Source organism: Sebastes umbrosus, chromosome 23 (assembly GCF_015220745.1).
Source record: "Sebastes umbrosus isolate fSebUmb1 chromosome 23, fSebUmb1.pri, whole genome shotgun sequence".
NCBI lineage: Eukaryota > Metazoa > Chordata > Actinopteri > Perciformes > Sebastidae > Sebastes > Sebastes umbrosus.
In genome coordinates, this window is record NC_051291.1 from 18,340,457 (window position 1) to 18,366,171 (window position 25,715).

General features: G+C 40.4%; 4 protein-coding genes across 10 annotated transcripts; 3 read left to right on the forward strand and 1 right to left on the reverse strand.

The window, feature by feature from the left end:
* The first annotated feature begins 1,854 nt into the window (after positions 1–1,854).
* On the forward strand, positions 1,855–3,491 carry avpr2l (arginine vasopressin receptor 2, like). Its single transcript, XM_037760840.1, has 2 exons — positions 1,855–3,253; positions 3,412–3,491. Exons 1-2 carry the CDS (start codon positions 2,419–2,421, stop codon positions 3,489–3,491), a joined length of 915 nt encoding a protein of 304 aa, XP_037616768.1. The 5' UTR covers positions 1,855–2,418.
* A 1,625-nt stretch (positions 3,492–5,116) lies between these two features.
* Positions 5,117–11,130, reverse strand: LOC119482848 (THAP domain-containing protein 5-like). Of its 4 annotated transcripts, XM_037760740.1 has the most exons (4): positions 10,922–11,130; positions 8,442–8,628; positions 7,834–8,167; positions 5,374–7,719 (listed from the first exon to the last, which is right to left on the reverse strand). In XM_037760740.1, exons 1-4 carry the CDS (start codon positions 11,107–11,109, stop codon positions 7,433–7,435), a joined length of 996 nt encoding a protein of 331 aa, XP_037616668.1. In that variant the 5' UTR covers positions 11,110–11,130; the 3' UTR covers positions 5,374–7,432. The 4 variants fall into 4 exon arrangements, with proteins under 4 accessions (XP_037616667.1, XP_037616669.1, XP_037616668.1 ...); XM_037760739.1 differs by lacking the exon at positions 10,922–11,130 and adding an exon at positions 9,596–9,814 and having other exon boundaries at positions 5,117–8,167; XM_037760741.1 differs by lacking the exon at positions 10,922–11,130 and adding an exon at positions 9,564–9,717 and having other exon boundaries at positions 5,117–8,167.
* Positions 11,055–14,133, forward strand: LOC119482853 (dnaJ homolog subfamily B member 9-like). The gene is made up of 3 exons (XM_037760748.1): positions 11,055–11,184; positions 11,325–11,574; positions 12,589–14,133. Exons 2-3 carry the CDS (start codon positions 11,358–11,360, stop codon positions 13,086–13,088), a joined length of 717 nt encoding a protein of 238 aa, XP_037616676.1. The 5' UTR covers positions 11,055–11,184; positions 11,325–11,357; the 3' UTR covers positions 13,089–14,133.
* A 4,344-nt stretch (positions 14,134–18,477) lies between these two features.
* Positions 18,478–25,613, forward strand: LOC119482850 (aldo-keto reductase family 1 member B1-like). Of its 4 annotated transcripts, none has more exons than XM_037760743.1 (10): positions 18,485–18,648; positions 21,187–21,354; positions 21,608–21,724; positions 22,213–22,290; positions 22,429–22,551; positions 22,631–22,737; positions 22,838–22,919; positions 24,474–24,557; positions 24,819–24,898; positions 25,024–25,613. In XM_037760743.1, exons 1-10 carry the CDS (start codon positions 18,583–18,585, stop codon positions 25,064–25,066), a joined length of 948 nt encoding a protein of 315 aa, XP_037616671.1. In that variant the 5' UTR covers positions 18,485–18,582; the 3' UTR covers positions 25,067–25,613. The 4 variants fall into 4 exon arrangements, with proteins under 4 accessions (XP_037616673.1, XP_037616674.1, XP_037616671.1 ...); XM_037760744.1 differs by having other exon boundaries at positions 18,532–18,643; positions 21,186–21,354; XM_037760745.1 differs by lacking the exon at positions 21,608–21,724 and having other exon boundaries at positions 18,478–18,648.
* Positions 25,614–25,715: the final 102 nt, after the last annotated feature.

Here is a 25,715-nt window from a genome sequence, read left to right on the forward strand (position 1 = left end):
GCGTCAACTATTGCAATTACTTTAGAAGCATTGCCTGCAGTTCTTCAAGAACAAACAGCTTCGATTCTCTTGCCATAGGCAGCAGGAGGCAGGAGGCAAGAGGGTATGACAAAGGTTGGAAATACTGTCATTGGTTTCTGCTTCACGCCCACGCCACATTTTATTGTGCAGTACGAACATCCTGTCTTGACCTAGAAAGTATGCTACATTTGACATGGCTGGTGGAGCCATTATTATAGCTTTTTCTTTTGTTGCCACTGCTCCAACATGGTGATTACTGTACATGTCCCTGTCATCTACTGTACTGGTAGCTAGCCCACTGCCTTCACATTCTGTGACAGGTCTTGCGGGCATTGAACAGACCACCAGGATATACTGAAAGAAGCAATTGAGTTGCATTATGGGAACTGCAGGTGCAATTATAGAATAAAAGTCAGGATATCTTGGCCTCTGCTGCTTTTTAAAGGTCTCATATTGTAAAAAGTGAGATTTTCAGGTATTCTATATTAAAAAGCAGGTTTAAGTGCTATATCAATACTGTTAAACTATCAAAACACTCAATATACGGAGAAACACACACAGCCCGTATTCAGAAACTGTGCGTTTGAAACAAACCGTTAGGATTTCTTCCAATTGTGATGTCACAAACATACAATATTTACACCATTACACGGTTTTAAATGTAAACATTCTAAATGTGTCCCAGTTTATTTCCTGTTGCAGTGTATGTAAATAACATCAGCTGACAGGAAGTAAACGTGGACCCAAACTGTTGCCTAGCGACGCAATTCCGTTGAAATGCACTAAAACGGAGCGTTTTAGACAGAGGGTAAATGCAGGTATATTCAGACAGACAGTATGAGGAAAATAAAGTTTTTTTTTAACATTACAGAATGCAAATATGTTCTTTTAGAAACACAAAATACAAGTATGAACCTGAAAATGAGCATGATATGGGACCTTTAACATGTCTCTTGCAAGCCCTATGAAAGTACAAAATAGTCATATTTCTTCCGTAAATTCAGCTGTAGGCTGAATATAAGTCATTTGTGCTGCTCGACAACCTTCAACTCATATGATGGGCCACACACTCCACAAAGTGAGGTCCACACATTACATTTATTTGTGAGTGACAGTACAGTAAGCTGTAATTCTTTTCAGCTCTCAGCCTACATTTCTTCTCTCTGTCTCCACGATGTAAAAGTCAGAGTTTTTATGGAAACTCCTAGTGTAATTATCAAGTATAGTAGTATAGTTTTTACCATTAATTCTTGCTAATCATTTACATGGGAAGTTCAAGGATAAAACATGGATATTTTTGACTATATTACACAACTAAATAATACAAATACATACAGAGCATGAGCTCATTATTGTCTAATACAGAAAGTAGTAATACACCTGAGCATCTGTTTACTGCATTATAAGGTAAATATGTGTAATCTATGACAGGATACAGATATTTTAGCACTTGTTAAAGAGCCATTAGAGATCTAATTTTGAAGAAGAGTTATATTAATAATTAAAGGTTCAGGGAGGGAAATGTGTTTGGATTTCAGTGGGCATTTTGAGGTTATGGGTTTGATGATTACATTATGGTACATGTGGTTTAAAGGTCCCATGTCATGCTCCTTTTCAGGTTCATACTTGTATTTCGTGTTTCTACTAGAACATGTTTACATGCTGTAATGTTAAAAAAAATCTTTATTTCCCTCATACTGTCAGCCTGAATATACCTGTATTTACCCTCTCTGTCTGAAACACTCCGTTTTAGTGCATTTTGACGGAATTGCAACGGAATTGCGTTGCTAGGCAACAGCTTGGGTCCATGTGTACTTCCTGTCACCTGATGACATTCACATACACTGCAACAGGAAATAAGCTGGGATACATTTAGAATGTTTACGTTTAAAATTGTGTAAAGGGTCTAAATATTGTATATTTGTGACATCACGAATGGGCAGAAATCCTGAGAGCTTGTTTCTAAAGCTCAGTTTCCGAATACGGGCTGTGTGTATTTCCCTGTGGATTGAGTGTTTCGATACTTTCACAGTATTTATATAGGACTTTAGCCTGCTTTATAATACAAAAACATGAAAATCTCACTTTTTCATAATATGGGACCTTTAAATATTTTTTTTTTAATCATTTGGGTTCAATTCTAGTTGTATTTAATATGTTTGTCAGTGTAAAGCTTATGACATACACAAACAATCAGTTGTCCCCCCCTGCACCACTTCTTCAAGTCGATGGCATCCCCTCCTCGCAGCCACTTGGCAACGCGTGCGCAAAAGGAGGAAAATGTGGAGATGCCTCTGCGCCAACATTACAATATCCCAATCCTCCTGGATAATGTACGGACGCGTTAATTGGACCCAGAAGTGACTGGACATACGGATTAAAAACACCAGGATTGAAATGAGTTCCAGCAGCAACAACAACAACAGCTCAGAGAAGCCACCAGGTGAGGATGGAGAGCCACATTTTGCGCTCCTCAGAGCTGGCATCTTGGGTTTGGTTTTCTTCCTCGCAACATGTGGCAATCTCTTCTTCTTGGGCACACTGTGGAAGAAGCGCAAGAGGAACACGAAGAGGACCCAGCTGTTCCTTCTGCACCTGTGCTTGGCGGATCTGGTGGTGGCTTTTTTCCAAGTCCTGCCGCAGTTTCTCATGGAGATTACGCACAGGTTCCGAGGCACGGACTTCCTGTGCCGCTCCGTGAAGTACCTGCAGGTGGTCGGGATGTTCGCCTCCACCTACATGATAGTAGCCATGACCATAGACCGGTACCATGCGGTGTGTAAACCCATGGTTTCCTTCTTGAAGGGCTCGTTTAGGAGATCCCTCTCCATAGGCGCAGCATGGATCATCTCTCTCGCCTTCAGCTCTCCTCAGATCTCCATCTTCTCCCTCCAGGAGGTGGAGGAGAACCGTTTCGACTGCTGGGCCACGTTTATAGAGCCCTGGGGCAGCAGGATCTACATCACCTGGATCAGCCTATCGGTGTTTATCCTGCCTGCGGTCATCGTGCTCTATTGCCAAATAAGAATCTGCACCACCATCTACTTCAACATGAAGAGGAAGGCTCTGCAGGCAGGGCGCGCGGGCACCAAGGGTGGGGGGGTGTCCAATGCCATGATGAAGACTGTGAAGATGACCTTTGTCATTATAATGACTTATACTGTGTGTTGGAGCCCATTCTTTGTGGTCCAGTTGTGGTCTGTATGGAGCCCCAGCAGTGCGCCTACCCAAGGTTTGTCCACATGAGGTCCTCCATCCTTTGGAGGACCAAAGATAACATTTTATATATTTATGATGAATATTTTTCTGCCACCTTTCCGGTCCTCTCTTTTTTAAGAGTGTAGTTTGTTTTACACATTTTGTCTCTGTCTGTCTTTCTTTATCTCACAGGTCCAATGTTTGCCATCATCATGCTGCTGGCCAGTCTCAACAGCTGCACCAACCCCTGGATATATCTCTACTATAGCTAGAAACAAAAAAATGCAAGAACTAACCCCTTTGATATATCTTTACTAAACTCGGAAAAAAAAGTTTGGAAACTTGTGTTTGGTGGATTATTTCTCTGTTGTATCAATGCTAATGGTCATTGTATTTTACATCGTTGGAAAGCCTGTTTATTTACCTTCACAATGATGTCCAACTTGTAAGGATCATGCATTTGTGGGATAAGCAGCATAGCTGATTATGTGGGTAGCGCCCAAGAAAAATTTGCCAAAATGCTCTGCCAATGGTAAACAGTGTATTCTCCTGTTGGTGTTGACTCTTGTTTTGAGTTGTTTGGTGGATTGGATGATTGATATCAGTAACAAGGAACAAACAAGACATATTAGCTATTTTAAACTTTATTCATTTAATACACCATCAGGAGCCTCAGTAGCGGGTGAGTTCAATCATCCAATCCACCAAACAACTCAAAACAAGAGTCACTATTAGATAGATACACTGTTCACCATTGGCGGAGCATTTTGGCAATTTTTTCTTGGGCGCTACCCACATAATCAGCTGTGTTGCTCATCCCACAAATGCATGATCCTTACAAGTTGGACATCATTGTGAAGGTGAATAAACAGGCTTTCCAAAGATGTAAAATAAAATGCCAATTAGCATTGTAACAACAGAGAAATAATCCACCAAACACAAGTTTCCAAACTTTTTTTTCCGAGTTTATATAAACAAAATTGCATGAACTACTGTAGTTACTCATGCTTCATGTCATGGAATACATGTCACCTGAGATTACGGCTGTCAAAATTGAAATGATATTAAGGCGTTAACGCAAATTTGTTTTAACGCCACTAATTTCTTTAACGCAGTAACGCAGTTTGCGATTTTTAGGTTGTAGTGGGATAGAACTAGAAAACCCAGGAATCCATTGGTACAATGTCACACTAGCTTGTCGTGATGGAGGTTAAATAACGCTCCAAACTTGTGCTAAACTTTGGCGAGGAAAAACTGTCATGGCCATTTTCAAAGAGGTCCCTTGACCTCTGACCTCAAGATATGTGACTGAAAATGGGTGCTATGGGTACCCACGAGTCTCCCCTTTACAGACATGCCCACTTTATGATAATCACATGCAGTTTTGGGCAAATCAGCACACTGACACACTGACAGCTGTTGTTGCCTGTTGGACTTGAGTTTGCCATGTTATGATTTGAGCATATTTTGTATGCTAAATGCAGTACCTGTGAGGGTTTCTGGACAATATTTATCATTGTTTTGCGTTGTTAATTGATTTTCCAACAATAAATATATACATATATTTGCATAAAGCAAGCACATTTGTCCACTCCCATGCTGATAAGAGTATAAAATACTTGACAAATCTCCCTTTAAGGTACATTTTAACATTAAAAATGTCACAATTAACTATGGACAATCATGTGATTAATCACGATTAAATATTTGAATCGATTGACAGCCCTATCTGAGATACAATCCAGGGCCCGACTTACTCCAGATAAAGTCCATCATGGATCCTGTGTTTTAAATATATGTAGTTGTGTATGAATCTAACTGGATGACTGTCAGCATTGCTGTATGAATATTAGCTTGGTTTTCTCTTAGCATCTTCCAGTATTTTGTCAGTTAATATTTCAGCGATCTCACAAATAAAACATCCCATCATGCATGAAAGAAAAGCCCATATGTTATACGTTTTTAGCGGAGTAGTTTGCAGCTGTGAAACAGGCTAAGACACGGTGCTTAATGCATACTAAAATATGCCAGCATCTTTTCCCCGAGCGTACCAACACTTACACAGAGCACAGTACATTATGCAGTGCTGTAGGAAATAGGATTTTCAAAATAAACCTGCTTTAGAAAAAAAAAAAGTCGAGACATAAACCTGGATTTTCTTTCTACACACATACAGAGAAGCATAATGCCAGACTATTCATCATCCACAGACTACTCATTTTTAATATTCTGTAAATATTTCTTATGTAATTAAAATGTAAATTGCAGCATCTCTTCCTTCTGCTTGTGTTGCTTTGCCTTTTTTTGTCTGATCACAAGTAAACATTGAACAATATGGTTTGTTATATTCAGTACAATAAATAAATGATAATTTACTACTTACAGCACTGACGTCACCCTCTTCAATATGCCTGCAACAGACGGGGGAAAATTAATTTGTTTCTGTAGCATAGATGGAAAGCACCTATTGGAATTGACTATTATCGTAAGGCCTTCTGTATATAATCTTTTACTTTAACCTTATTGTTGGGTCTGTTATGTATTGATTCCTGTTATTTCATTATGAACATTTCATTCCTTAGTCCTTTCTGATTGATCGTCAGTTACATTACCCTGGCTGTGAACGGCTTTGTAACTTAATATTGCGCATTTCCAGAAACAATTAATATTACTCCACTGTACTTCCCAAGGACCAAATCCTATAAAGATAAGCGCAGGTCTCAAAGAGACAAATCGAATGCACGGCGATGACGTCGTTTTGTTTTTCCTGCCGAGACGCGGAGCAACGTGATTACAGCAATTTCATTTCATTAATAATATTTGTCGGTTTCGTTCCTTGCCGTGGAAATGTATCATCTTGTGACCCTTTTCATGTAATGCAAAACCCAGGAGTCATTTCATATTGCACTTCACAAATCCTTTCATACGTGCAAGCAATCATATTGTAATTAATTTGAAACCAATTTAGCCTCACAAGCAGAAGCTCCATCATGTCATCATCAGGGTATACAGCCTTTTAATCCAAGTTATTAAAGCCTTGCTATGCTCAATTAAAATCACAACAGGTGTTTTCTTTTTCTCTTTTGTCACAACCACAGACAGTTAATTTCTATTTTCATCACAGGTTATAAATACAATGTTTTGTGACAATCCACCCTAAACTGTTCCACAGATTGTGTGACAAAGCCTGCTACTGTGTAGAGACAGCCTATGGCGCATCTCATCCTGGAAAACTGCTCCAAATAGGATTAGGCACCTCACTTGGCCAAAATACTATGATGACTAATTCAGAGCCCAAGGGTGGAAAAGTGATGGATAAATCCTGCAGCTGGTTCTCGTTCATGTCACTGTGGTGGGTTTAAAACAATCACCAGGGACATAGTGGACACAAACACAGCCCCCTCTGAGAGGAGCGCACGCTTTAAGAAACGTGTTAACAATCCCCTTTATTCTACTTAAAGTAAATCCACAGCTGATTTTTTTCTGTGAAGCAGAACATTTTGGACTTGAAGGAGACTGCACAGAATGACAGTGTGACGCCAGCAGACAATCAATCACAGCCACAGAGAGAAAATGAGCCTCTGCGTCCGTGGACATGATTGCTGGCGAACACCGATGTCACTGTCATTACATGTATGATTGGGGCTGTTTGAACGTGAATGAGAATTGATTTGATGTATATCGACACATCGAGCAGTAGCTGTTCCAGTCCAGTAAATACCAGAGCTTAATCATTTTTTTTCGAGTTGCGTGTCTAGGTTTTAAAAAAGGGTTTCAGACATGATTCGTGGTGAGTCATTCATAAATTATAGGATGATGTAGAAATCACAACTGAGATCCAATCATGTAAAAATTGTAAACATATAAATATGTATCAGTAATGCATAGCAACAAGCAGCTGAGAATCAATGTTTCAGTGACGCTTTGAAGACGGTCATACAGTGCCCCCATATGGACAAAACAGATAATACAATAGGCCTTTCTCACAGCAGATATTTTGACTTGACATTGTGGGAAAGCACAGGTGTTACATGTCAAAATGTTTGCTGTGGAAAAAGGCTTATGGATATGAGAAAAAAGTTGCAGAACAACGAGTACCAATAGAGTTTTATAAGACAGTTTGTGCTGCTGTACTTCACGTATTGGAGCATGTGCAACATATCACCAAAATAATGGTAACCAATCTCATTTCAGAAGTCCGCAGATTGCGAGATCAGAGCAACATGGAGGATATATAATCTTCTAAAATGTTCTGCTTCTCTTTAAAAACAGCGCCGTCTCTCTTCAGGCGGGCTACCTCAGTCTCCAGAGCATGGATTTTGGCCACGGTGCTCTCCTCCCTGCGATCCAGCTCCAAGATCTTCGAGTGCAAACTCAAGATCTTGCGCCAAAGCTGATCGTTGTCCGTGTCCGGCCTGCAGTACGAGTGCTCGTAAAAGCAAATGTGCTCTCCTTCGCAGGGTCCCCTCTCCTCCGAAAAGCAGGCTTCGTCTTTGACCGTTTCCACGGGGACGAAGCTAAAAGCCTGGCCCAGCGCCGCTTGGAGGGCATCCACATTTTCCCGTCCATCCGAGAAAGGGCCGAGAGACTCGCAGCACAACACAGTCACAATCGAGTCGGCCTGCTCTTCAGGATGCAGCTCATCGCGTGGGGACAGTACGAGGCAGGATACTGTTGGCGTTCCACCGTCACCTGGTAACTCACAAGCAGCAGTCCGTACCTCTAAGAGATCTGAATGACAGGTGACGCCAGTGTCCAGCGACACCAGAGGTGGTTCAAATATCATCTCTGTGCTGTTTGTCGTACTTGATTGGACCTTTTTGCATGTTCTGCTCAAAATGAGTGGCCTCTTGCTGAGAGGAGAGTCAAATCCTGTGGGCTCAATGTCCAAAGTCCTGGGTTTGGCCTTGGGGCTTCTTTTAATGGGTGTAACTTTTTTCTCTTCATCCTGAGATAAAAGAAGATAAGTCTGGTCAATCACAGGCAATGCAAATAATAATACAAAATGAAGAACAGGCTTGTTTGCACACCAGAAAATCTCAATGAACCTAAAACTTCTTGGTCTTTTATGCAAGTGAAAGTGCTCTTCCTCTTTCAGAAATTGTTTAAATATATACCAATAAGTTGGTCCAGAGCTAAATTTTGTGATGTGCAGTAAGCCCTTACTTCCATGTTAGATCTGTGATCGATGTTGAGACAGGGGAAACAAGACAGACACATACATCCTCAATGGAAGGAAATACGGTTGGGACGGCCGTGTTCTTCAGGTAGCGGATGCCCCATCGAATATCAAAGCAGTCCTCTGTAAAATGCTCGCTGCAGAGATACTGATGTCGACTCGGGGACCACTCCTCCCGTCTCATGTTGTCCACCCATTTCTGAAGCCTGGACTTGTCTTGCAAGGGAAACCTGTGTCGGGAGAGAGATAACAACATAAAGTAAAAGGCTGGCTTGAAACTAAAGGCAAGGCAGCTTTATTTGTATAACACATTTCAGCAACAGGGCAATTCAAAGTGCTTTACATAAACATTTAAGAACATTGCGACAAAGTGCAAAAGAACATTAAGACATAATTAAAACAGTTATAAAAACATTAAAGATTAGAAAATAAAAACAAGCTAAAAATAAAAGCTAGGATAGAAGCTAAAATAGAATATAACACACAAGAGTAAAAGCTGTAGTGCAATATATAAGATCATTATTTGATTTAATAAAAGGCAGCAAACAGAAAGTTTTAATCTTTGATTTAAAAGAACTCAGAGTTGGAGTTGGTCCTGCAGGTTTCTGGGAGCTTGTTCCAGATATGTGGTGCATAAAAACTGAACACTGCTTCTTCTGCATGTTTAGTTCTGACTCTGGGGGACACTAAGCAGACCTGATCCAGATGACCTGAGAGGTCTGGATGGTTCATAACATAGCAGAAGATCAGAAATGTATTTTGGCCCTAAACCATTTAGTGCTTTGTAAAACCAGCAGCAGTATTTTTAAATCAATTGTCTGAGAGACAGGGAGCCAGTGTAGAGACCTCAGAACTGGACTGATATGATCCTCTTTCTTGAAACTTACTGAAACTATCATGGGTTTAGCATCAGTTGTCACTTGAATGTCACATTATTTGTAAGGTTGATCATTACTCCACATTCACTCCAACAGTCTAATCCTTGTGCCATTACAAGCAGGTAACCATAGCAATACATTATATAAAGACACACTACTGTCATGACATTATTGTTAACTTCTCACTGCCTCTATAACTAATCATATCTTTGACTAAAGATGCTTATGATAACAGAGATTGGACACTGACAGCTAAACCAAACAACTATTTAAACTCAGAGACACACCCTGAAGAAAGCAGATTAACATAATAACATACGGGTAGAAGCTGACTCTCTTGTTTTCTTGTTTAGACGCAGTTCCTCCGCGGTTACTGCACACTTTCACAGCGCAGTACCGGGGCATCACTGCGGTGAAACTGCATGAAAACACTTCACAGAGGCAAGTTTGTTGCTTTTGAAAACACAAACCACCACTTGTAAGCTGTTACTTCCGGGTTGCCGTTCTCAAAGCGGAAATGACGTTTACTTCGTTACCAAGATAGTACACGTCCCATCTTTGATGACAAACGGTTGCACAACTAGGGGACATTAAGATAAGATCAGATATTCCTTTATTAGTCCCGCAGTGGGGACATTTGCAGTTTACAGCAGTAGAGGGGATAGTGCAAAAAAACAAGATGCATCAGCTAACACAGTGTAAAAAAATAAATAAATATGAACCATTTAAATAGAAGGAAGTATAAAAATAGGAGCAGTATATACAGTATTGACAATAAACAGACTATTACCAAAATTGCACAAGTGGAAAATGATATTGCACAGTGAGAATGAATGAATGAATGAATGAATGAATGAATGAATGAAATTCCACCCGAAACTATCAGGTTATTGTCAGTTTTTTGGTGTGTTAGTGGTCTACTGGGAGCAGTGCTGGTTGTGGAGTCTGACAACTGCTGGAAGGAAGGACCTTATCTTATGTAGACAATAAAAACAGCTCTATGTTGCATGTTTTTTTAAATAACTGAAAAAAAGATGCATCTGTCTTTTTTTCTTTTATAGGCTGAATTATGAAGATTCTTTCCTAAACAGTTGCATGAAAGCTTATACCAAGTGTACAGTCTTGACAGTTTTTTTTTAAAGAAATCCTTTCACAGATTGGTGTTGAAGACCATATTTTCTCTCTATCACCCCGATTCACAGAGGTCTTAGAGTTCGAAAGTAACTTAGAGATCAACCCTTGCATTTAACACTTGTTTTACACCGAGACGACAACAAGAGAAATGCCACTTCTGCCTAAATAGAGCTAAAATTAAAAAAAAAAAAAGAGGATCATATAGAAAATGCAAAAGCATTTTAAAAACTGGGGGAAAAAAAGTTCGGAAACTTGTGTTTGGTCGATTATTTCTCTGAAAATATCAGGTTATTGTCCGTTTTTAGGTGTGTAAGTGGTCTACTAAAATAAGAATACGTACAATTCTAATTTAAACATTCATCACCTATGTCATGCAAAAAATAGGTAGAAAATACACATATAAACTAAATAATATATTTTACTGCTCTGGAAACATGTTTAGGTGTCATACCTCAATGATAATGTCAAAAATAACAGAGCAAAGCGAAGACGGAAGTTTGAAGCAGCTTACCATCTTGTTGTCTTTGCTTCGCTTGTATTCTTTCCATGGATGTATTTCCGGACTATATCACGTGTGCACTGTTTCCACCAATCACAGTGATCTGACTCATCAGTGTTAAGAAAATGGACCAATCGCGTTGCGAGTCGTGGTGTTACCGTTCCAGAATGCATCTCGTCAACAACTCTGTCGTTTCTCATCAGCTGGAGCTGTGAGGCGGCGGTTAGACTGGAGTATCCTCGGGCTGTTTGTCACCTCGTCTCCTCGTCTCCAAGGTAATCTTCTCTTCCAATACGCATTAACCTTATTTATCCTGGGTAGTTTATCTGACAACAAATCAGAGTATCATTAACAAGCTTTTTTGAAGGCAGAGCTGGTTGAAGTTCTTCCTTAAACTGTCTCTCTCTCTTCACAGCCTCAAAAGGTGCCAAAACCAGCAGCAGTAGTCATGGCCACAGCCCAGGCGGTGTTGCTGCTAGCAGTGCACATCCTGCTGATCTCAGAGTTCATCCTGGCCAAGAGGGACTACTATGAGATACTGGGGGTTCCCAGAGATGCCCCTGAACGCCTCATCAAGAAGGCCTTCCACAAGCTGGCCCTGAAGTACCATCCGGACAGAAACAAGGAGCCAGACGCAGAGGCCAAGTTCAGGGAGATAGCAGAGGGTAAGTGTCTGAGGCACTAGTACAGTATGTCAATCCAGGGCAATGGGGGAAATACTTTGAATTTAGATTATATATTTATAGAATTGGTATAAGTAAATTGAGAAATGTCAGTGACAGAGGTTGGGTTTGGTTCAAAGTATTTTTAGATAGATAGATAGATAGATATACCAGATATACAAATTGAAGAAAACTGTTAATAAAAGTGAATATAGTGCAGGGTAACAGCTGTGATACACGACTATTAAAAAAAGTGAATATAGTGCAGAAGAGACTGTTAAAAATGAGTATAGTGCAGGGTAACTCCAGTAGCTTAGTCTATGAAAGTGCACTGTATGCACTTAATTGGTATTCTGTACAAAATCCAATAAATCCCATCCCTATAACAATATTACTGCACCATTAAATAAGCAGAATTAATTTCATAAACAATTACATTTATACATGTAAATTAATTAAATCCGATAGAAACATAAACGAAACATATACAAAAAACAAAAGGAAAGGACCAAAAACACAAAAAGATAAGTACATTAAAAATAATAATAATAAATAAATAAATAAATAAATAAAAAAAGAGGTTAGGTTTAATATTGATATTTATATTGTAAATTTTCCATGATGCAGTGGAATCTTCAAAAGGAATGTCTTTCATTTCTTTCCCTGAAAGACAGTCATAACAGCAGGCTAATAATAGCTCGGCTTGTTTATTTTGTGAGGTGACACATGCTCAGGATGACAGCTGAGTGTTTACATCCATTTATTGGCACACCCTTGTCTAATGGGCCTCATTAAAGAAACCACTAAATCAATCTGTTGTCTACGGGGTGTCTAACTACAGTTAGAAAAATTAATGGTATTTTGAATTACATGTCCAATAAGACAACATTTCTCTCTCTTGTTGTACAATAAACACATCACTACATTGCTCAAGATTGAACTTGGAATGTTAAAAATGTTCCTTCAGCAGTGTCATAGCAGCCAACACAATGAGTGATGTGTCTTTGTCTCTACCAGCATACGAGACGTTATCAGATGACAAGAGGAGGCGAGAGTACGACCAGTTTGGCCATGGCCCGTCGCCAGGTGAGGGCCACGGAGGAGGAGCAGGAGGAGGTGGCAACTACAACTTCAACCAGCACTACCAGTCCTTCAACTTTGATGACATTTTCAAAGACTATGACACTTTTGGTCAGCAACACCACCAGCACCACTTCCACTCCCACGCCCACGCCCAAGCACACGCCCACAATCAAGCCCACCAAAAGAGACACTTTGACAGCCACTTCCAGGCCCACCGGGAGGCTATGAACAGACAAAAGAGGCAGTTCCAGCAGGGGGGCTTCGGCGGAGGAGTGTTCGACGACATGTTTGAGGACTTGGAGAAGATGTTCTCCTTTCAGACGCACGGCTCCAGGACTGACGGACAATTCCAGAGCACGGGGGGGAAGCAGCACTGCAGGACGGTGACCCAGCGCCGGGGCAACATGGTGACCACCTTCACCGACTGCTCCTGAGACGAGCAGGAGCAGCCACTTTGGGGACGCTGCTGGGTTTTTAAGTTGTGGTATTTTCGGAATTGAATGCTAATTTATCACTTGGTGGAATATAGAGAGCAGGTTTCGTGTGGCTTTTTTGTAATTTTCTGTATGTAATTTCCCTCGGAACAAATATCCAAGCTGACCTGATAAAGGGGCTGCTTCCAAAGCAATAACTCACTCGCATTATTGCTCATAGCACACAGTCATTATTTAGCTTTCCAGGTTCATTATGTTTACTTTAGTGTATGATGGTATAATCTATTAGACTCAGGTATGGCCTAAGGTTAAAACATAATTTGAATTTTCTTTTGAGAGCAATAAGATGTATTAAAACACCACAGGGACGTTCATTCTGCAGCTATTCGGGCCATACTGTTATTATGTTCTCAACATAAACCTTTCGTCTAAGCATAGCGTGCTCTGAACATGTGCATTTTCTCTCTTGGGTTTTATTCATTATCTTAAAAATTGGCAAAAATGACACAGTTTGAGTCTCACAAATTTCAAATTTACAGCACTTGCATCAAATATTTCTGCGAGATGTGTGCGTGCAAGTCGGCCATTATCAACTGTTACCTCATTTTAGTTTTCTTCCTACAGAGCTGCATCTACCTACACTCGGTCAGGGGTAGGGAAAATAACATCAGTCCCATGACAAACGCTGGTAAACTTAGCCACGGGCAAAGTTTGTGTACTCTCTCTCAGCTGTTTTGTAACCAGTTGGTTACAAAAACCTCGTGGGGTCGCCTACCAGTGAAGCTGAATGGTCTGAAAAGTTTCCTACAACTGATCATAATGTGCAATATTTAGCACCTTTGCTCTTCATGTTGCCTATCTTTCATAGACAGTGCTACGCTGATGTCATTGTCTCATGTCTGCACTTTGTTTGTGTGTGTGTGTGTGTGTGTGTGTGTGTGTGTGCGTGCGTGTGCGTGTGCGTGTGTGTGTGCACTGAGAGTGGCCTGAATGTCGACTGGTTGCATAATGTTTGGAGAATGAATAAAAAGATTCAAGAGCTAAAGTCTGTGTTTTGTATTGGGAGAGGAAATGTGTTGAAGTAATTGGTCTTAATCATAAATATGATTTATTATTTCCATTCATATTAATCTCAATATAAATGTAGTTTTACCTGTTCATTAGAATACTGTTATATTACACGTGCCTCTGGGCCAAACATTAATGTAAATTTAGCATAAGATGATTAGTTGCCATGGTTCCTGTGCATTACATTTGATCAAGCTTTTCAGCCTACATTATATAGAATATTATATATTGCAGACAGTGAGTAACTGTTCAGTGCTTTTTGCACGTGTTCCTTACTATACAGTAGCCTATAACCCAGGGGTATTTCAACTTTTTGGGACCAGAGACCCCTTACAGGGGAGAACATTTTCCCAATTTTCCAGGACCCCCTCATACATGTAATCATAACACCCACTAAGCATATGCTTACTACCGACTGTACTCTCATATGTCATTGTAACAATTTGTATTCTAAAATCTTTCAACCTAAATATGTGTTTCATAGTGATAAACAGAAACACGCGCTCGTTGCGCTCTGAGTGAAGTGACTGATTCATGACAGATTGACGTGACGTGTCACAATCATGTAAGAGTTTCTATTGGCCCAAAGCTAACAGGGGCGGGAGTAATGGACACAATCTGCTTGTTTTACTGGCACAAATGGTCCCCATCTGTAGATATATATTTTAATGATACAGCACATTTTCTAATTTATAGCTAATTATTTCACGGCCCCCCAGACAGAGTGCTACAGACCCCCTTGGGTCCCCGGACCCCACATTGAGAATCACTGCTATAACCACCTGTTGTTCAAGATAAACACCAGTAGAGAGCGTACTGTCACAACATAGGAGGGCAGGGTTGAGACAGCTGATGGGGAAGGAGCCCACTTGACAACAACAAAGACATTTTATTGTTTTAAAATTAGCATGTAGATGAGTTATATTACGGCATAGAAAGTGTATTTATATATACTTTTAGGAACCATAGTAAAAAGAGAAAGAAGTTATTAAGCCGTTTTCTGTGTTTCAAACTTAATTTCCCTGCAAAAGTGATTAAACTATATTTGCATTGCTAAAATTGTGTTTGAATTTTAACTTAATTCGGATAAAGACATGGATATTTGTATTAAAAAGCTTGCTTGATTTCTACCACATAGTAGTCGTGGCCCTCTGTATTCTCTGTATTTGGCCAATTGCTTGGCACCCAGAAGTTCTGCTTGTAGCGTTGTCAAGAACCGTGGTATGGCTGCTTGTACCCGCCAAGTGTGAAGTTGATTGGATAAACTGTTCTCAAGATATGTGAAGTTGGCAGTCATACATTCATACACAGACAGAAAAACAGAGAATACTTCCTTTATAGTTAAATGATGCTGCTACAGTGCCACCTATTGGCCAAATGGCACCAAATTTACCATGGTCACTGAGACGTCATATATACACATGTCCACCAAATGTGGAATTTTTTTTGTAATATAAGCCCTACCCACAGCATATGGTACATCAACAATCCAAAAAAACATCTTTTTCCAGCTTGGTCCAGAGATGTGCTGTTACAAATTTGGTGACTTTTGTAGGAGGAGTAGCAAAAAATCTGATTTGGACAAAATTAAAAATGGCAGATAATCAGTCTAGATGCAAATGGGCGTGGCTTATATATATATAGACTTGTCTGGACTCTCAAAAAGCAGGATAAAAAATTGTTTCTGAGATTCACGGTTCAAAAGTTACAGGCCAAGATGTAACGTTCATTGCTATAGCGCCACCATCTGGCCAAACTGCACCACATTCGACACCGAACTTCCTTGAGTCCCCAGCAATACCCCCGTCAAGATCGGATGAGCGGTTCTCAAGACATACCAATAGCACACAGAGAGAAGGACAGACAGACTCCTTGAAAGCAAGACTCCTTGCTTTATAATTAGATATTAAAGGGGCAGATACAACAATTAGATCAATTATACTATGCCTGGCATTTATTTTTCTGAGTTCCACTCATCACAGGAATATTTTTTAGAGGGAACAGCACATGACGAAGTGGAAGAATCTTTTTGCCTTAAAGCAACCAGCTGATTGTCTACGAGATCTGACCCCAAACAGATCAAAGGAAATGTGGAGTTTCCTTTATTATTCCAGGATATTCCCATTGAGATTTAAAATCTCTTTGACATGGGAGTCCTGCCCAAAACAACAGCATCAACTTATTGAAAAAGCCACTTCTCGCTTGCAAATACTGTATACCTCCGACAATGCATCAGAGCTTTGGAAAATGATCTAGTCCTTGAAAAAAAATTCCCCTGCCTTGCTGTGTGAAGCTTTTAATCATCTTTACTAGTCAGTTTAAACCCTAAAAAAATCGAAGGGTGAAGATAATTTAGATCCTTTGCCTCAGTGCTGATTTGATTGCAGCACCTCTAGCTCACATTTGTATCATTTGCGTCAGGTAAAATTACAAAAATCTGGAAGTTTGCGCAGATAATACAGGATTTAAATAAATACCGACCAATCTCAAAATCTTCCTGCTAAGCAAAAACCCTGGAGTTCCTAGTAAATTCTCAGCTAAATTAAGATCGAGTCACGACAGCAGCCACATTATGTACTTAACAATATTATTGAAGCCTTAGACAATCATCAACACTGTACTGCACCTGTGATGGAAATCTGAGAGCAGGTCATTCCAGGACACCTTGATGGCTTACGCAGAGGCGTTGTTCGAGGAGAAAAGGGATTAGCAGTACAAGTCAACCACGGTGCCGCCCCAAATTCTGCAGGTTTTAACCCGGATACATATCACTGTCTCTCATACAAACATCTAAATATGCACACACACACGCCCAAACATACCCTACTTAATCCAATCTAATCTCTACTCCCGGATTTATCATATCATCACAATACATCATCGTACCTGCTTGATGTTCTTGTCAGTATGTTTGTACATTACGTCTGTCTATTCTATGTCATTTTGTCACGTTACTTCACAAATGAAAAAAAAAAAAAGATATTTGATGTCTTTATTATATCGTATTTGATAAGATTATTGATATTTGCATGTCATTGTATATATATACATTGCTAATCATCTGTCAATGTTTATAATTATTCTTTGCTCCGTCATGCCATGTTGAATTTGAATTAGTATTTGCCAATCACAGCATAGTAGGGCGGGACTAGGCGGAGCACTCTTAGGGAAAAGGAAGAACCGCGCAATTTGAACTGGTTTTGCTAGTGTCAGCAAAGAGTTCCGCCATTTTGGACTGAAACCGCCAATGAGTCCATAGCCATGAATGTATAAAGAGACGTCTGTTAATCAGAGGATAACTTTTTTTCTAGGCAAATAAATGTGCATTAGACCCACAGGACTGCACCGCCCTGCACGCTCGTATGACATATGTTGGATTTATTATGTACAAAAGTGCTTACTATGATCTACAATAACCTGACTGTCGGATTTGTTATGAATAGAGTGAATTGTGGGGAAAGAGAGGAGAGGGAGGTGCTGTTCTTCTTTTTCAAGGCCAAAGGGAGGAAGGAGTCAGAAGGAGATAACAGAAGAAGAAGACATGCAGCAGAAACATCACGTGCCATAAGCTCATGAATATTAATATTGTGTAAACCATGAATAGGCTGGATCAGGGATAGCTCGGGGTCATAGTTTGGATCCATGACCATACCGGACTAATGAAACCCAGAAGCCCTTTTTTTCTGCTCATTAACCCCACCCCTCTCTCACTCTCTCTCCCACACACTGAAGGAATTCCCCTCATAGAGTCGTCACCTTCATGCGTGTTGGTTTATCTTCTAAGCAGCTGCAAGCTCAGAGTATATCATAAACAAATGCAAAGTAAGTTTAAAGTATAATCAGTATCAATTTATTCCGCAGATATATTCATCAAAGTTGCACAGAGTTATTACAGAAGTTCTGGATTCATCAGTGTGTCCCCGACACCACGCACGGCTGTCAGTTCGCAGAGAATGAACCCCGAGCTCTGCTATACGTTTACCTTTATACACATTAGCAGGCGAACCCTGGGGAAGGGGTCAGGCTTTCTGCAGACCCAATACACAACATTATTTGCATGGTCATCCTGTCCCTTCCCCCATCCGCTTTTACCCCCAAGGCCCTTTCGTCCTTGTAGCTATTCCTTTTACAGGCCCACTCAACATTCCATCACGAGATAATCCATGTAATCATTCTTGCCCCGTCTTACATCAGTCAATTATCTGTAGACAGTCTAAGCTTAGTATTTAACACCAAACTCGCTAAACTCACAACATAATTAAGTTTGTTACACAACAACAGTTTTATCATGATATATTTCCAACAACACACACTGACTAGCATAAAAGAGGCTGTCTCCCCTTGTGGGTGCAGTGTAGTAAGAGTCTGCTTGCACGAACGGCTGCTTGTTGACTAATCCTGCAAGAACTGCAGCAGAAGATCCAACATGATACCTTCAGTTACGCTCAACAATGGAGCGAAGATGCCTATCGTGGGTCTAGGAACATTTGTGGTAAGGCATTTAACATTTTGCACTTATAATACAAAAACAAGAAAACAGATGGATGTTTGGACTTGATAGTTTGTCTTTACTCTTTTTCTCTCAGTACCTACAGTGCTACATTTCAGGGGTTCTATGGTCTATATTATCCATCTTTACCAGACGCAACAGTGATGCTGATATTGTTTTCAACTTGTGAGTTTGTGTGTGTGTGTGTCTGTGGACAGATTTTTGTGACAGCAAGCATGCAAAGTGCAGTTATGAAACTTTAGAGATGTGTAGTTGGGATGTAGTGAAGGAACTGGCCTTCTACCTCCAAGAGGTCAAGGCCCAGTTACGTGTTGGTTAATCTTGTGTGACAAAGAGATTTTCCAAACAGACGGGTTAAAGCATAATAATACAATTTATTCCGAACAATTAATGTTGCATAAGTAAAAATAAAAGAGTTTACAGATATCTGGATCCAATCAACATGTCCCTGACAACATACAGTGCATGGGTCAGTTCGTGAAGTCTGAACCCCGAGCTATCCCTGATCCAGCCTATTCATGGTTTACACAATATTAATATTCATGAGCTTATGGCACGTGATGTTTCTGCTGCATGTCTTCTTCTTCTGTTATCTCCTTCTGACTTCTTCATCCCTCTGGCCTTGAAAAAGAAGAACAGCACCTCCCTCTCCTCTCTTTCCCCACAATTCACTCTATTCATAACAAATCCGACAGTCAGGTTATTGTAGATCATAGTAAGCACTTTTGTACATAATAAATCCAACAGACCCTCTTTTGAACTTAACTAAGTTCACCTACAGATAATGTTACATACAGATATATTTATTATAAGCATAGATAATGTTACGTACAGATGTATTAATTATAAGCATCATCACACAACCTCTTCAGGATCAACATCTTCACTATCCCCCACCATTTCCAGGAGACCCTGTCTCTCCGCTTGGAACATGGCCATCTGATAAGAAGGAGGTGCATCCGGATGCTTTCGTTGCACAGCAGAAATGATCACACGCTCAGTGAGGTGGCGAATACAAGGAATACAGCAACAACCGCATAATACTAAGCATGTACACACAGCTAGGATTGAGGAGAATAGAGATACCACCATGGACTTCCATTTCCCAAAGGTACGGTCTAACCAGTCGTTAATGGGGCTGTTGATACCTGAGTCATCGTGCATGGATTCAGACAGCGTCCGGAGCCCCTCTAGCGCCTTAGTTACAGTCCCGTCCGGCGCTGTATTGTTAGGGATGAAAATACAACATGAGTCTTGGAACATTGAGCATACACCGCCTTTCTCTGCCAGCAGCATATCTAATGCCATTCTATTTTGGATCACCATCAGTGACATAGGAGCCATTTGTTCAGCTAGTCCGGCAATTGCATCACGGGTTAGATTAGTCAAACGGAGAACATTATAGTGGATGTAGTTAATGCGGTCAACATTTTTGTTAGGAGTGATAGGGATCAGAGCACTTATTATAGGTATGTTTTCAAAACCTGCAGCTATTTGGTCAGCTAGTTTATATTCATTAGGGGAGCTACCTCACTACATCATTCTTTATAATCTTGGTTTAGCCTTCCCCCCCTTGTAGCCCACACCTTCCACCCTGCTTCTGAGTGAAAGCATTGTCTATTGTTAAAGAGTTACTTGTGATTAGCCAGTTTTAGCAGAGTGCAGAGGCGAGGATGATAAGTAATGTATCTAAACTAGTACAGTCTGTGCTTTCCCAGGTTATTCAGATTTATCTGAGTACACAAACTCTACACAAGGGTCATGGTATTTTCTCTCACATTCCCTAAAACATTTAAAATACATGACAAATCACATGAAGAAAGTTTGTACAGAAGAACGAGGACAAGAGAGGTAAACACAAATGCTACAGCAAACGCTACTAGCAGTTTGCCGTACTGCATGATGCTTCTAGTTTGTTTTCCTGCGCGCAACTGAAAAACTTTTATCTGGGTGATCCTATTTTATACTGGTTTGGGAAAGGAAGTGAAATTTCTCTCTGGTGGATTCTCCCCACCCCTGGTTCCTCTTTTTATCTATTTTAGCATTTATTCTAAGCAACAAGTTTTAATACAATGTGATATATAATGTTTTTCAAAAACCACCTAGATGAGTCCACCTAAACAACCATGTTAGCCTGATTTAACTGTAAATACAGGCAAGACCTTGTAACCTTCTTTCCCTTATGTGTATCTCATCACAGTCACAGTTTATACAGTATATGAAAAATAAAAAATTATACGTGACCCTCTTTTCACGTAGCCTGGGCTCCTTGTGGGGCTGCCTCCTCTGCTTCAGGTCCTGTCCTGCTGCTGGAGCACTGTGTTAGGTGCCACCAGTTGAGTCCTTTTCCTTCAAGCTGCACAGCTGTTGCAGTACTGGTGATGCCAGCAATGACAAGATGTCCTTAACATTCATTCACTGACACAAGACAATCCAAGCCACAGCTGCCACCGACACCCATCTCACTCAATGTATAGATGCTTATCTACGTCTTGTCTTTGTGTCACCCTACCTCTGTAGGCAGACCATCAAAAGATCACTGAGGCTGTTAAGGTGGCAATAAGTGCCGGTTACAGGCACTTCGATTGTGCTTACGTGTACGAGAATGAAGAAGAGGTCGGGGCTGGGATTTGTGCCAGGATTGACGAAGGAGCAGTCAAGAGGGAGGATCTATTCATCGTCAGTAAGGTACTGTATCAGAATAAATAAATACTGCAAATTTATCTCAATTTGCTCTACGGCATGTTATCTCCTTTTGATCTCAGGTTTCTTTATTCTTCGTAAGCTAGTCGAGGGATGAAGTCTAATTTGTGAATGAAAACATGAAAACATTGTCAGGTTCTTCTCCCGTTTTACGTTCACAATTTCTTCATTCCTCTCCAGTGTGACCCAAATAAACACCATACACTGACAGGTATACTATATTTATTGTTTTTCATAGTTGTGGTGCACCTGCCACCTTCCATCTCTGGTGAGGGGAGCCTGTGAGAAGTCACTCAGTGACCTGAAACTGGACTACCTGGACCTTTACCTCATGCATTTCCCTATGGGATTCAAGGTTTGGATACCACTGTTCTGTCCTGTCCTGGTCATAGAAAACAACAGCCTGTCTGTTGGTAAAACCACCAGCATCAAGGGTTCTGGTCAAGCTCAAGCTTTAGCATATTCCTCCTGTCTAAAGCCGGGCATGCACTGTACGATTTTAGTCCGTTTCTGGTCCAAATATTTGAGCCACATGACTCATTTTAGAGTCGTACCAAATTTCAGCTTCGTCGGTCGTTGTTTTCAGTTTACGGGGGGGATCGAGGAACGATTAACTCCTCTCAACCGGCCGTCGGATGAATTTCTCAGTAAGAGTAGGAAGTACACAACAACATTTCTAAAATTGTACAGTGTGTGCCCAGTTTAAGCAGACGTGACTTTAGAGAATTAGGCAGCAGTTAATGTTCTGGCCTATCTAAATTATTCCCTGCTTAATAGGGTTCCTTAGTGAGCTAATAAGTATTATCTTCAGAAATAATTTTCTTTTTTTTTTTGCCACTGCAGACAGGTGATGTGCTTTTTCCATTTGATGAGCATCAACAGATCATTTCTGATGGCAGCAACTTCTTGGACACCTGGGAGGTAATTTAAGTGACTTTTTACTTGCAGCAATGACTTATATAGTCAAAACTGACTTGTTGGCAGCTTAAAACAAACTAAATATGGAGAAATAAGTTGCAAAACAAGATCACTAACACCCGTGTGCAATGTGTCTCAAAGGCCATGGAGAAGCTGGTGGACGCTGGGTTGGTCAAAGCTATCGGAATCTCCAACTTCAACAAAGACCAGATTGAATCCATTTTCAACAAGCCAGGCCTCAAGTACAAGCCTGCCAACCACCAGGTACAAAATAAGACTACCGTTCAGCAACATAACGTAAAAGGAAGAAAATAAAAGCTAAGGGATTCGGGTGTTCTTCCAGATTGAGTGCCACCCGTTCCTGACCCAGGTGAAGATGATCAACTACTGCCAGTCAAAGGGCATCTCAGTAACCGCCTACTCCCCCCTGGGATCCCCAAACAGATCCTGGTGAGAGGCACCTATCATACACAGCGCTCACACAAAAGTGTCAAGAATATCACTCATTGTTCTCTGTTCTTATTATATTTTTGTATTTTATATACAAAAGGGCTTTACCTGATGAGCCCATTCTGCTGGACGAACCTAAGATCAAGGATATTGCTAAGAAGTACAACAAGACTCCAGCACAGGTGGAAAAAAAAAAAGTCAACCTAAAGTCTATCTTCCTCTTTCTTTTTCTTGGAAAAATAAGGCTATAAAACATTTTGGATTATGTTAATAGTGGAATGCAAAGCAAAAGTTTCGTAACACTCATAATGAATATTAAAGGAACAGTGTGTAACATTTTGGGGGCTCTATTTGCAGAAAAGTAATATGCTATTCTAGATTTTCATAGAACTATGTTTTCATTTCTGTATAATCACCTGAAACTAAGAATCGTTGTTTTTGTTAGCTTAGACTGAGTCGGTTATATCTACACAGGGAGCGGGTCCTCTGATGCCTTCAAATGAAACTCGTGAGCTCGTGTTTACAACATGGATAATCGTGTACACGATAGGCTTGGCGTTTAAGTGGTTAAGTCGTGAGAACGCGGCTGCTAAGCAACGGCAATATTAACGTGACTGTCGGCGTCTAGAAGCCACAGAGGCTAACAATTTAGCAAGCTAGCAAGTGGGTAACATAATGCAGGAAATGCAAAGGCATAATGACAGGAAAAGATGAGGCAGTCAGGAATATCAACATTTTCCTCAGACATATTATTACATTTTGAAGAAAAACGATATACGACTAAAATTACAATATATTCACTTATTGTATACTGAAAAATGAACTTCCATGGCCTCCTCATTTCTGACAACGTCAACAAACACGTCACAACTCGGCGATTTCAGAAACTTTCCACTTACGAGGTCGTGAATACCACAAGAGCAGGACGTTCATATGGACTCTTCTCGTAAACACGGTAAACACGACCCCTTTTGAAGGCACCACTCTTCTTGGAGTCCGCCAAGTTTCCACAGTAGCCCAGAAGTGACAAACCAAACACTGGCTCTAGCGAGAGCCTTTCACATTTTTACATTACCTAAAGGCCACCGTAGTTCTCCGACACGCTGGTGAAACTGTGGTAACGGGAGCCACAGAGTGCAAATCCGTGGTGACGCCAGCCGCTCTCTGACATCGGTTGCTCCTAAAGCAGTGTTGTTATGGTAAAAAATGGCCTCTGAGCGAAGCAAATTACATTACAACGGTATTGCAAACAGCGGCTCACGTTACCTCAGTCTTGGAAAGGGAGGAGTGAGCGAAGGGGTATTCAGTTGGTTGCAATCTGCAACCACACCCCTAGATGGCGCCAAATCCTACACACTGGTCCATTAATATTGTATTTCATTCTTAAGAAGCACAATATGTAAAATGAGCACATACATATAGTGAAGAAACAGATATTGTATCGTGATATTTGTATGCGTTTCTGTCAGCGGGTTGACAACGCTATCAAAGGAAACCCCCCAAAATTGTCTAAAATTAAATTATCGCTTCATTTCAAAAGTTAAAAAACAGAAGTCAGCAAGGAGGAAGCGGTCACATTGTGGATGAAAAGGTTTGTTAAAAAAAATCTAACCATGGGAAATTAAAGACTATAGTATACTGTGTGCTGATCCACCAACATTTTAGTCATGCAAAGGTGTTCAGGAAGAGGCCTGAATAATTAATAATGCTTATAATAATGCTGTTTTCTCCACCAGGTTCTCATGAGGTTCCACGTCCAGAGGAACACGATTGTCATTGCGAAGTCAGTGACGCCCTCTCGGATCAAGGAAAATTTCCAGGTATTTTAATCTTAATACTTCAGCAGCAGTTACTTTAGTCTGTCCTTCTAATCTAGTCTATTACAGGATCATTTTCACATGTAGATTTAGGGAAAATAAGTTGTGGTTGAGTCAACACACTTTCAAGCGATATATCATGCGAAACTTTACATCTATTTTGTTAGAGGTATTTGGCAAATAATTGGGATTATGTGCTTTATAGTTCCATTACAACTTAAGTTATTTTTGCTTAGAGTTGCTTGGCTGTTCTTGTTCTTTCAGGTGTTTGACTTTGAGTTGAGTGAAGACGACATGAAGACCATGATGAGCTTCCACGAGTGGAGAGTGTTCAAATCAAGATGGTGAGTAGACAGGGAGACCAACAGAGCGATATGATGATAACAGGAATAAGAAGATTTAACTTAATTCTTGTAAGTTATTGGACCCATTATCAGCATCTCAAGCTATGTATGTCTTTTCTCTACAGGGCCTCAAAGCACAAAGACTTCCCCCTGAATACAGAATACTAGCTCATCAGACAACACGCTGCGCCATTTCTGCCTCGCATCAACTACTGAGCTTTCTTTTTTATTCAAAATCGACACGCTGCGTTGTCAAAACTACTACCCGACAAATGTGATCAAGCCTGAATTATGTTGCCAAGCTTCTACTGAACCATTTTTGTATAATGCTCGCTATAGAAAGAAATGATTTAATGAAAGTACTGGATACGTAGGTTGTGTGGAATTAACTTTGTAGAGAAGATAAATGTGTGGGGCAATACCTGACTGTTGAACGTGATCACTATAAATGCTGTGTAGTTACTGAAGCAGACTGCTCGCTGTGACCATAGACTGTTTATCTATGGTTGTGACAAAGTAAGAATACAAAGAAGGTTAGAGGTCAAGTACACAGACCTCAATGAACCAGAAGTAAGTAGTAAAATGATTCTGCCAGAACCAATTCAGTATGATTTTACTACAGTAAAACTAAACCGGCAGTATAAAAATATTTGGGAATATGGCCCAACATGATGCAAATTGCACCAATTAGACAATAAAATAGAAACCAGAAAAATTGAAGATGCTGGTTGGTTAGCAAACTCAGTAAAACCGAGCATTTATGCAGTGTTTGTAATACTGATTTAGTTACCTGCTAGTTCCTTTTTCATGATATATA

Excerpts from the sequence above, each read along its gene's own strand:
- avpr2l (XM_037760840.1), top strand. The coding sequence starts at position 2,419 with ATGAGTTCCAGCAGCAACAACAACAACAGCTCAGAGAAGCCACCAGGT. Across the intron at positions 3,254-3,411 it reads CAGCAGTGCGCCTACCCAAG|GTCCAATGTTTGCCATCATC; the intron begins GTTTGTCCACAT and ends TTTATCTCACAG.
- LOC119482848 (XM_037760738.1), bottom strand. The coding sequence starts at position 11,109 with ATGAGAAACGACAGAGTTGTTGACGAGATGCATTCTGGAACGGTAACA. Across the intron at positions 8,629-10,921 it reads GAAGCAAAGACAACAAGATG|GTTTCCCTTGCAAGACAAGT; the intron begins GTAAGCTGCTTC and ends CTCCCGACACAG. Across the intron at positions 8,168-8,441 it reads TATTTCCTTCCATTGAGGAT|GATGAAGAGAAAAAAGTTAC; the intron begins GTATGTGTCTGT and ends CTTTTATCTCAG.
- LOC119482853 (XM_037760748.1), top strand. The coding sequence starts at position 11,358 with ATGGCCACAGCCCAGGCGGTGTTGCTGCTAGCAGTGCACATCCTGCTG. Across the intron at positions 11,575-12,588 it reads GTTCAGGGAGATAGCAGAGG|CATACGAGACGTTATCAGAT; the intron begins GTAAGTGTCTGA and ends TGTCTCTACCAG.
- LOC119482850 (XM_037760743.1), top strand. The coding sequence starts at position 18,583 with ATGATACCTTCAGTTACGCTCAACAATGGAGCGAAGATGCCTATCGTG. Across the intron at positions 22,738-22,837 it reads GGATCCCCAAACAGATCCTG|GGCTTTACCTGATGAGCCCA; the intron begins GTGAGAGGCACC and ends TATATACAAAAG. Across the intron at positions 24,899-25,023 it reads AGAGTGTTCAAATCAAGATG|GGCCTCAAAGCACAAAGACT; the intron begins GTGAGTAGACAG and ends TTTTCTCTACAG.